Source organism: Crocuta crocuta, unplaced genomic scaffold, assembly GCF_008692635.1.
Source record: "Crocuta crocuta isolate KB4526 unplaced genomic scaffold, BGI_CrCroc_1.0 scaffold216, whole genome shotgun sequence".
NCBI classification, from domain to species: domain Eukaryota; kingdom Metazoa; phylum Chordata; class Mammalia; order Carnivora; family Hyaenidae; genus Crocuta; species Crocuta crocuta.
The window spans coordinates 5,967,095-5,979,368 of NW_027531504.1; the positions used below are offsets into that span (position 1 = coordinate 5,967,095).

At 33.5% G+C, this 12,274-nt stretch overlaps 1 protein-coding gene across 4 annotated transcripts in view; it reads right to left on the reverse strand.

Annotated features, from left to right (window-relative positions):
* Positions 1 to 12,274, reverse strand: part of METAP2 (methionyl aminopeptidase 2) — a 28,699-nt gene that overhangs the window by 1,352 nt on the left and 15,073 nt on the right. For all 4 annotated transcript variants that reach the window (XM_077772291.1, XM_077772289.1, XM_077772290.1 and 1 more), the window contains 5 exons: positions 4,934 to 5,095; positions 4,014 to 4,195; positions 3,073 to 3,167; positions 2,713 to 2,809; positions 237 to 340 (listed from right to left, as the gene is read on the reverse strand). In XM_077772291.1, coding sequence (XP_077628417.1) covers positions 237 to 340; positions 2,713 to 2,809; positions 3,073 to 3,167; positions 4,014 to 4,195; positions 4,934 to 5,095 — 640 coding nt within the window. The remainder of the gene's footprint in view (positions 1 to 236; positions 341 to 2,712; positions 2,810 to 3,072; positions 3,168 to 4,013; positions 4,196 to 4,933; positions 5,096 to 12,274) is intronic.

Genomic DNA, 12,274 nt, shown 5'->3' on the forward strand with positions numbered 1-12,274 from the left:
AGAGATGCTTAGTAAATATTCATTAAGTGTTGAATGAACAATCCTTTGACATACCGAAGTTCTACAGCTGGAAGCCCTGGCCTGACCAGATACAATTTGCATACTCACACACACCAGTACAGATGGCAAGTTAACTCTGCTCAACATACCAAATACTCAACCATTATTAACTTTAGTTTGGAAAAAAAAAAATCAAAATGCTTCACAATAAACACTTGTATGTATGGCATACATACCTCCATTCTGGTAGCCTCTCCTCCTTTCACGATGGGCACTGTTTTCCCAGCATGTATTCTATATGGCCCAATTGAATGTCCATTTAGGTTACGGATTGGTTTCACTGGCATAATAGGAAAATCGTTATTCGAGGATTTCAGAAGCACAAACAGATCTCTTGGCTTTCTGACGCAGAGTTCAAGCATTGATTTAAAAATGATATGGCACTGCTACATAACTTCACATTGGCATAGTTAAACTAGAAAACTAGTGGAAAAGATGTTAATTGCAATATATTAAAAACTAGAAGGGAGTAAAGGGAGATGATGATAAAAGAATAAACTATGTGATGAGGTAACAATGGGGGTCCATCTAAGGAGGTATTGTTTTTTGTTCATTTTTGAAGTTTTAATTTTTTTTTTTAAGTAATATCTAAACCCAACATGGGGCTCAAACCCATAACCTCGAGATAAAGTCTCACACTTCTTGGACTAAGCCAACCAAGTGCCCTTAAGGAGGTATTGTTAATAAAAAGTTATAAAATGCCATGTACACAATGATTACGAATATAAAAAATATTTTTATGGTTATGGACCAAAAGGTAATGTGAAAATGAGGATACTGTGTCAAAATGATAGGACATAAAACCTTACATTTTTTATTTTTTTCACAAACCAATTCATACTTTTCTCTTCAGCTGACAAAGGGGCTGGACTTCCAGTCCTAGTGCTTGAAGATCCCAGGACAAAAAATGATTCTAGCAGGACTGCCACCAGGGTATAGAAAATTCCAGAGAGTTCCGGCCTATACAATAGGATGCATGCACCTCCCTTTCTCCCAACCCTTTGCAAACCCTAATTAAAATCTTAAAATTTACAATTATAGCACATTCCAAATGTTTATTATAAAAATCTAAACTACTCCAAGGCCCTGAGACCGACTACAGAATAATTTATGGTACATTCACACAATGGAACACTACTCAACAATAAAACTGAAAGGTTGGGGATACACTGAACAACCAACAAAACAAAGAAAAAAGAACAAGCACAATTATTACATACTGTTTTATTATTATATAGATCAAAGTTAAGCACAATTAAACTGTTGTTTAAGGATGCAGAGTTAGATAATAAAGACATAAAGAAAAACAAATGTAAATACTTTAGCACTCAAGACAGTGGTTTGCTAGAGGAAGACTGCTATAATTCAAAAGGGTATATAGTATTGAAGGGCCTTTGGAATGCTGACAATATTCTATTTCTCAAGGGAAAAAATGACATAGCTTTCACAATTGTTTAACTGAATCTTTATGTTGCGTGTATTTTCAGTAGTATTCCACAATAAAAATGGTGTAAAAAAATCTACCTCTGCAGTGCTAGAATTCTTAGTACAAGCTGCCTTTCTTTTAAGGCAGAATTAGGTAGCAAGGTTTTTTCAGCTCTACAACAATGAGACAATGACAATTAATTGTACTGCACAAATTAAATGATTTGCACTGATGCTCACAGGATTAAGGACTTGTGAGCAACAAGGACAGACACCATCAGGTTGCAGAGGAAGAACACCTTCTGCAGTTGGTAGTAACACCGTAGTTTATCAGTATCAACAAGGTCACCCAAAGAATGCTAAATGATATGAATTTACTGAGGTCAAGGAGGCATGAATGTCCCTGCTCAGATGACTATAAGGGAGAGACAGGAATTGGTTAAAGGAAACATAGGAAATACTCCCTAAGAAAGTTATCAGAACAGCAGTTAGAGAACAGTGAGCACAGGGGCGCCTGGGTGGCTCAGTCGGTTAAGTGTCCAACTTCGGCTCAGGTCATGATCTCACAGTTCGTGGGTTCGAGCCCCGCGTCGGGCTCTGTGCTGACAGCCAGCTCAGAGCCTGGAGCCTGTTTCAGATTCTCTGTCTCCCTCTCTCTCTGACCCTCCCCTGCTCATGCTGTCTCTCGCTCAAAAATAAATTAAAAAAAAACAAAAAACAAAAAACAAAAAACAGCACAGATTAGGAAGGAGGACAGTGGTCAGACCCTGAGAGCTGGGAAAGCAGCACAAAGCACAGGTGATGCTGGGACTGTGTACCTAAGGCAGTGGCTGGGAAAGACCAAGAGACAAAGGGAATAAAGATTAAAGAAAAGACACACAAGGAATTAACTAGACTCTAAACTCTGAACTAAAAAAAAGGGCAAAAGGCTCATCAATGGACAAAGTTTCTAGCTTCTCTCCTGAGCCTCAACTTGACTTAGTCACAGAAAACCTGCATTTTGGCCAACCATGGATAAATCCCTGGGTATCTTATCAGCTATCACAGTAGCTTGGCAAGAGTTCCCACTTAGTGACCACAGTTTTCCTAATATGAGGAAGTCAATTTCCCGGTTTTCCCTCTTTATATTCCTAGGAGATGAAGAAAGCATTCAACACTACTTTGCAAAATTAATTCTGCAAGAGGTCATATGTATTTTAAAATAATATACATTTTTAAAAAACATACCTTGATATGTCTTCCCATCTATTTCAACCTCATAGGATTCCATAACTTCTTGGATGGCCTCACCAACATCACACAGACGGACATCAATTCCAGCACACTAAAAACAAAATGACATACATACCTTGTTACTCCAAATACATAATTTTATTGCAATTTATTAGTATTCTAAAATAAAGGACAATTAGATAAACTGCTTTGTATAGTATAACTTCCTTTATAAAAGCCTTTGGTATATCATACTACAATTGCCCACTTAAAACCCAAAAGGCAGTGGATCAGTCTTACATAACCCAAAGACCTTAAACAGGCTATAAAATGCTCAAAATATGTTGAATGAAATTGTGCTTCCAGTTCACATACCTTTATTCCAGTGTTAGTGGCATCTTTTACAGCTTTTAATAATGTATCATATTTGGGATTAAAAGTAACAGTAAAAGCACAGTCAATAATCCTACCTGAAAGAGAAAATTCTTCTTTAGTTGATATATCAGCTAGTCAATTTGTCTACTTTATTGCCATCTATTTTATTAGCCTGCCTAGTTAACAGGCAAATAAAATGATGGGTTCAAATGAAGGCAGCAGTCCTAGTACCTGGACAGCATTCACAATCAAAGTGAAAAAAAAGTATAAATAAGTTATATAAAAGTTTCAGAATGCAAAGACTAATTCCAGGGTCAGTATGTAACATTTCAAGATAACACCAATATAGTACCAACCCAGGCAGATAAGCAAAAATATCAACAGAAACAAATCAAAAAGAGAAAAACCTGGGGGACTAAGGAACAGTACTGTTGGCAGAGGAAATGTAGAGGTCTACAGACCTTCATGCAGCTTTTGCAATTTAGCAAAACCTCAGGTAAGTACTTTATCTGAGCTTTATTTTTCTTACTTAAGTGAGATAAAAGGTACTCAACAAGGTCTGGGGGTAGAATTTAGATAAGGTAGCAAGTATACAAAGGTTAGTAAACTTAAAGGTTCTAAGTAAATGTTTTCTGTTGTTATAACGGATAAATTTCTGAAACAACATGAGGAGATAAAGAATATTAATTTCTTCTCATCTTGATACGAAGAGTTATAAACCTCAACCACCCAATGGTTTGCATTATACTCCATTTAGTAGAATACTTAAAAGTAAATCTCAAAATCTGGCTCAACACAATTCTACTGAAAAGTGAGGGATAAAGAAGAAAATCAGGAAGTTCAAGTACTTGAGCCCCATCTAACAGAGGAAAGACTACTTTTGGGGGGGTGGGGGAGGGGAAGAGGGAGGTAGGATTATGGGATTATTTCCAAGAACTCACCACTTATATGTGTTCCAAAGTCTATCTTACAGATGTCATCATACTGTAATACTGTTGTGTCACCAGCATTTGGAGTATAATGGGCAGCACAGTTATTAAGAGAACATCCAGTAGGAAATGCCAGGCCTGCATTTAATCCATTCTCTTTAATTAGTTTTCGTGAACAGTCTTCCAACTTTTCACTATTCAAAAAATATATTTACATTTTTATACTTATAAACTTTAAAGGTCTTCAGGTCCAGAGAATAAACTAAACTAAAACTCTTAAATTACTTTTTGGGAGTAATCTGAAAAATTCCTGGATGTGATTAAGTAATAGTTCTCTGATGCTATGAAAATAGCAGCTCATTGCTAAACAACCAAAGATTTAAAATATTTAACTACACTAGAAATCTGGAGAAACAGAATCACACAATCCACTTTTAACTTAGTTACTAGGAAGTGAGCTTCTCCACTTAGGCTAATATAAATATTACATTTTATTTGCTCAATGTTGCACATTTTAAAAAATGTCTGAATTAGAGAACTGTTGCCTTTTACACCTAATTACTACTCAGAAGGAAAACCAGAGAAAAATTACTTTTATTGGTTTCTTCACTGCATTGTGTTTTGTGACCAATAATTTTAATGCGATTGCCAGATGGCAAAGTAACAGACTTCCAAGCAGAAAATAAGAATCAGAGTAATGTGTGCATTTGCACATATAAGTGTACAAAGTACAAAATAGGGTGTCTGAGGTATAAATGTCCTCTTAACAGTTTCCTCATTACATTTATAGTATAAGAGCTCTGAAGATATTTCTAGAACCCTCACTTTAAGTTTTAGCAAAGTAGTAAGGGAACCCAAACATTACAACTGGAGAGTTAGGACTTAAAAAAATTTATTTTTATCACATTATTACAAAAATATATTCCTTTTACCAGATTTCTATCATTGTCATCCCAGGCTTGATCCAGCTCATCACATATTTTCTAACTTGTCGATGTGCTTCTGCAGCTTCTCGAAAATCATTCCAAATCTCTTCACTAGCTTGATCTAATGCTTTCTTTTCTTCACTTGTAGTTCTCCAAGCAGCCGTTCGCCTTTATAGTATGTACAGCATAGTATTAGTCATTTAAGTATTAGTCACTTAAGAAACAGCAGATTAGCATAAAAGCTGAGAGAGATAGAAATATACTAAGACATTTTATATTAAAATGTCACACATTCAACTTCTTTAAACATCAGCAAAGCTTCTGAAATACTAGTCACACTTACAATCAAGCCAAATCAAGTTAAACTTTTTTAAGATTCTTAAAATCCTCAAATGAGATTTCATTCACAGTCAAAGAAACTAAAACTTTGCCACACAAAAATAACACAAAAAGAAAAAAACGGAGAAGTCAAAAGAGAGTCCTAGAAACCAAGCAGTGGGGAAAAAAAAATCACCCTTCCACTTGAGGTTACTCTGAGAGACTTCAAAAGACCACACTGAAAATTAACGTTTAACTTCATCAACAGGGTAAGTACTACGGCAAAAACTTGACCTGGAAATGTACATACACCTTCATCAAAATATAAAATATTACGTGCTTTTGCAGGATTTTTCCTAATTGTATATATATGTAAGAGGCGATGCTCTTTGAAGGAGATGGCTCATATTTTAAAATTGCCAGGGTTAACAAATATTTTTTATTCAGTATCTGGGAAATGAGAAGATCCACTGACTCCCTTTAAGCAGCACCTTTCAAAAATAGTAACTGTTTTCAAATGAAAATCTTTCAAAAAGTTGTAACTTTCACACAACTAGCAATACTGAATGCACAGTTCACAACTCAGTGATCAGTATAAATTATATTCAGTATAAAGTGATGCCTTCAAGATTACTCCTATTTTCCTGAAACTATGGCTTGCAGGCAAATCCAGACTGGTACATATTTTGTAAATAAAATTTTACTGCACAACTATGTGTATTTGTGTACATACTGTCCATAGGTACGTACTTGCATGCTACAAAAGCAGAAGTAACACTTGGCCTAAAATATTTATTACATGGCTCTTTATAAAGTTAACATAACTGCTCTAGACTATGCCCCTAAATTAATGTCTCCAAGTGCTGTGAGTCCTTGGTCATTGTCAAGTTATGATTACTTACTACCGCAACAGCTACCTGTGTGCCAACATCTAGCATCTCTGATCTGCTACAAAGACACAAAGGGGCCGTCCTATGTCAATTTAGGGATACTTAAGCATCACAGAAGCTTCTTTGGCTTATTTTCTGTTTGGAAATATATTTTGGATCTATATACTGAGTTTACAAAGAAATGAAATATTGTAGCACCATCTACTAAGGTCAGTTTTATACTCCACAAATACTTAAATGTATATCAATTACTTTTAACCAGAATAGTGAAGATACAAGAGGCAAATAAAAGTATTCAAAGGAACACCCTCAAACTAGAAGGTAATAAATAGGATAAGATCCTTTAAAAAGTGTATCTCAACATGTATCTCAATCTTTTTCAGCTGCAATATACTTATAGCTGCTCAGTCCATGATGGAACAGACAAGCCACAATCTCCTGACCTCCAGATATAACTTCAAATTTCTCCCATGAATCCAAAAATCTTTCCTGGGAACCAAGAACCCAAATATTCTAAGAATCATTCATTTCCAAGCATAAGAATACTGGCTAAAGACTCAGAGCAATTTTTAAACAAAACATATCACAATTCTTCATCTCTTACATGGGCCATAATTCTGGCAAATATACTATAGTCATACCATTATGTACCCCGACTCAAAAGCCAAACATTTTGTAAAAAGCAAAAATATCCCCAAATGTTTTTTTCCAGAATGGTTAAGGTGAAAGACTATGTCCACAAGTAATTGATGGATATCATGCAGTGGGGCATGAAAATGAAATTGGTCATTATCAATTCCCATTTTTTCTCTTCAATTCTTTGAATCCACTTATAGATTAAAATCCTAAGTACAATTAAATTTCAAATGCTATCTAACTACATTTTAGAATCAGAACATGGTACAGTTAAGATCTCCAATAGTGAAATCAACAGGTCTCACATAAATATCTTACACTTTTGAAGCTGCATAGCTGATTCTTAGAAGCAGTGAATTGTTCAAAAGATTATGGAATGTTCTGCATCGTTGCTAAAGAGCTACCAATCAGAAACTAGATTAAAGAAATTATTTTTCTAAGTCTTGAGTTCAAATTGAAAGTCATTAGTAATATTCAAGAAATACACTGCCAGCATCTAAAATTAGAATTCCAGGTTAGTTCTAAAGACAAAAAATATTATGAAGGAACCTCTCCTCTTTCCTAAATTTGGTATTTTGATGTTCAGTCTATTTAGCAAAAATACAGAAATTAGTAAAATCAAAAACATTCTGAGCTAATAACCACTGAAAAGGCAATTAATTCATCCAAATGACAGAGGTGGATTAGAAATACTTTTTAAACATATTATGTATGTACAGCAAAACTATCAAAATAACTGCTTGAAAGAGAATCTTTATAGAAGCGTTTACAGAGTATGTAAATTTTCCACACCTCTTTCATATTTCAGAGTCTTTTCAGTATTTCATCATTTTTACTAGATGTATTAAGAACATAAAACGTAAGTAAAACCAAGATACAAAGGAATCCGATTATTAGTTTCAAATAGTTGTAAACATTTCTGAATTCACTGCATGGGCAACTTGAAAGTTACTTACATTTATATTTTTAAAGCACCAAATACCACATTTATAAAATCTTTAAGCCAGAAATTAAGACTGCACCTATACCAATTCCTTCCTCTGAAAACTGGTAGAGAGAAAAATAAAGCATGTTTGAAATCTGCCTGAGAAACTATAGTTAACTGATAAAGTTAATTGATACCCAGCTGATGAAGGAAAATTCTTCTTCTAGAAAATCAGCTAATAAATGTAAAAGGAACTACAGAATCAGACATTCACCATTTTGCAGTCCCCAAAGAAATAACTGATAAAGCATGAATGGATATTAAAATAATTAAGTAAAAGGCTGTTGAAAAAAAAGGATATTCCAATGGTACCAAACTACCCCACAGATTACTTGGAAACTGCAAAAAGAAAAAAGTACTTTTAAAAAAGAAACAGCTGGCTATTATCACATTAACCAAGTGACCACATACAGTAAAACTAGTAACAGAACAATCTGACATTATATCTGATACAACAAACTATGATACAATATGAAGAACATAGTACCACTTATATGTCCCTGTCAAAATCTAAAACTAATCTAAACCTTTACAACTAATTCCAGTTTACAGAAAATAAAGGACTAGAGAAAAATGTTTAATGATACACAAGGAAACAGTAAGAGAAATCCCAGAATATGGTCTCTTCAAAAGTCAGTGCAACAGAAGAGAAGATGGGGATTCTAACCATATGCACTATGTGAACCTTGGCTGGATCTTCATTTAGAGGGCAAAAATGACTAAGATGATGTTTCAGGGACAACCAGAAAAAAAATTCTAAATATGGAGAACTAAGTATTTACATGATATTGGAAGTTTACTGTTAATTTATGTAAATGTGGTAATTTGGATTATATCTTAATTCTTGGGAGATGCTTCAAGTTTTTAAAAGTGGCTGGCTCATTTGGCAGAACATGTGACTCATGAGTTCAAACCCCATGTTGGATGTAGGGATTACTTTATAAAAAGACTTATTTTTAAATGGTCTAGCAAAAAGGAAAAACCAACAATAAAAAAACACATACATATATACAGAGACATATAAAAATATTGTTGATTTCTTTGCTAACATAAAAACAAAGTTTTGTGGGTTTTTTTTAAAGTTTATTTTTGAGAGTGCCAAAGCGAGCAGAGTAGGGGCAGAAAGAAAAGTATCCCAAGCAGGCTCCACACTGTCAGCACAGAGACTGATGAAGGAATTGAACTCACAAACCAGGAATAAAATCATGACCTGAGCCAAAATCAAGAGTCGGATGCTTCACCTACTGAGCCACCATGGTGCCCCAAAAAGTAATTTTAAAATGGGTTACAAAGCTGTTTGCAGTATAGTTTTATCTTGAAGAACATTCCCAGGTATCTAAAATACACATTTATAAAAGAGAGGCTATATCAGAAGAAATATCAATACATTAATCATGGTTTTAAAATCCATTGCCAGAACTTATAAGATTTCTGTTTTTTCTTTTTGCTTATCTGTATCTTCTACCTCTTCTACAATGGACATGGACTGCTTTAACTGTCACCAACAACTGTCTACTAAATTTAGAAATAGCTATCCAGAATTTCAAAATAATTCATTCTACTTCTAGAGATCCAGAATACAAGGAAAATCAGATCCAATTAATAAACTACAATGTTCATTACAGAATTTTTTCTAATGGTAAAAATTGGAAAACAGTATAAATATTCAAAAATAAGAAAATCACTAATAAAATTATACTAAGATACAAAATAGAGTATAGTCATTCAAAACTGGTTTAAAAAATTTTTAATAACACAGGAAATCCACACAGAAAGTCAATGTTTTTAGAAGTGCAAATTACTAATTATGAGGAAAAAATAGTAATTACACACTAGAGAAACTGGATATACCTTATCCAAGTGAGGAATTATCATCGTGTGCCTCTAGATTCTGAAAACGACATATCTACGTGTCTAGTATTCCATCAAAAATACACAAATTACTTTCAAATAATTCAGAAATAGTATGAATACAAATTCACTAACATAACATTTTCCACATCTGCCTTCTATCTTTCTATCTTCCAAGGAGAAAATGGAATGTTACTGATATATTATATAGAATATATATATATTCTGTAGAATTGTCATATTCCCCTGAGAGAGAGCTTTAGAGAGGCAAATGTTAAAGAAAACCTGAGTGAAAGGTATGCTGGAGTTCTTTGTACTATTCTCGTAATATGGAATTCTTTCTCTTAATTACAGAATTATTTTCAATAAAAATACATAAATAAAAATAAATAAAAAGCTAAGTAAACTGCTGCACTCAACCTGGGCGGTAGTTACACAGGCAAGTTCTTTGTGATAATTCATGCAATTTTTAGTAAGTTTATTAAAAAAATAATGAAAGAAAAAAGGAACAAAGAAACTTTTTACCTAAGAACAAACTGATGGTTAGGTGGAATAGGTGAACAAGTGATGGAGATTAAGGAGAGCACTTGTTGGGACAAGCACTGGGTGATGTACAGAAGTGTTGAATTACTATCTGTACACCTGAAACTAGTAATACACTGTGTGCTAACTAGAATTTAAATAAAACTTTAAAAAAAGGCAGATACAAAACTGTATTTAATACTCTACCAAATCTAAGAATATTGGTTCTATTTGTAAATAGTCAAAATTGGCCATATGAATATGAAAAAATATTAAAACTTACTAAAAAGGAAACATAACCACAATAAATTTCTTTATTTCCTCACAGCATACAATATTGCTTTTAAATATTTAAGTATTACTTAAGAAACATAACATATAATTAATATCTTTCTCTATTTCAAAATCAGAAGTTATTCTGCCTCTATAATGTTTAATTTGCAAAAGATGATAGTAAGGAGGGAAAGATAGTTTTTAAGGTTTATAAAATTTCAATTTTCCTTGTACTAAACATTACTTCAACTGTCCACCATATTCACATTGTTAAAAATATTAAATCTACTTATTAATAAGTATAGGAAATCAATGGTTTTCTTCCACTTAGCAATAAACATACAGAAATGGAAGCACATGTAAAAACATCTTGTTCACATCAGTAACAAAACCATAAAACAAGAAATTTAACAAAAATGGGACAGGACCTACCTGAAAAAACTCAGAATAAGTGGGAAAATATACTAATACAATGGATTGAGATGTGACACAACTGTCAATTTTCTGAGAAAAAATACATAAATATAATGCTATTTTGATCAGAATTCTAATGAGAGCATTTTTCTGTGGGTGTATGTGTTAAAACTATTATGACTGAAAATAGCTTAGTATAAAAAAGAACTGTGTTTTGGTGTGTATGGGAGAGGAGAAAGACTTGCCTTATCAAATTATCAACATATATTATAAAGTTGTTGATAACCAAATCCAAATAATACTAGCACAGGAATACACAAATGAATCAGTAGAATAATAGATTTTTTTTTTTAACGTTTATTTATTTTTGAAACAGAGAGAGACAGAGCACGAGCCAGGGAGGGGCAGAGAGAGAGGGAGACACAGAATCTGAAACAGGCTCTAGGCTCTGAGCTGTCAGCACAGAGCCTAATGCGGGGCTCGAACCCATGGACCGCAAGATCATGACCTGAGCTGAAGTCAGACGCTTAACCAACTAAGCCACCTAGGCGCCCCGATCAGTACAATAATAGAAATTGGTTGACTATGAAAATATAGTCTCATAATATGAGAATATAGAATATGGCCGAGGTAGTCATTCCATGGAGTAGAGTGAATTATTTAATAAAGAATTCTAATACAATTGGCTATCCATTTGAAAGAAAATAAAAGTAGCACTCCCAACTCTACACAAAAAAATTCCAGAGTAATAAAGATGTAATAAAACAGAGGAAGAGTTTGAAAAAAATCTAAGAGACTGCTAGGAATCCAGAGGTACAATATACCGTATTCAAAATTTTAAAACTTTTAAAAGAGCAAAAGAACAAAGCTAGCAATCAAAAAATGCTCACAATAGTTAGCAGTTTGGGAATCATAAACTAAAGTATTAATTTATTCTTTGATTTAGCAGTTCCACTCCTGGAAAACTATCCCACAGTAAACCTGCTAGAGTGTAAGGAGATACGTACATAAACACCTATACATAAATACATATGTGTATACTTATATGTGTATACTTAAGAAATACTTATTATGGAATGGTTTATAATATGGCAAAAAATATTAGAGACAAAGTAAATGCTCATCAATTAGAAAATGGCGAAACACAATGTAGCATATTCACACCATAGAATATTATGAAGCCATTCAAAAGAATAACAGGTTTTCTGACTAACTTGGAGAGCCTTCCTGAATGAGAAAAGGTGAGCAAAGTGTGTACAGGATTCCAATTTGGAAAACAAACAAGACCAAAACACTCCCCTTACATAAACAGACATAGATGTGCACATATATGAGCATATAAAAATAAGGAAGGCTACCTGCTAGGTGGTTACATGGGTCTGGAAGGAAGGGAAAGAAGAGGGAACAAACCAAAAAAAAAAAAAAAATTAAAAAGATTATATTTAAAAATAAATGTGA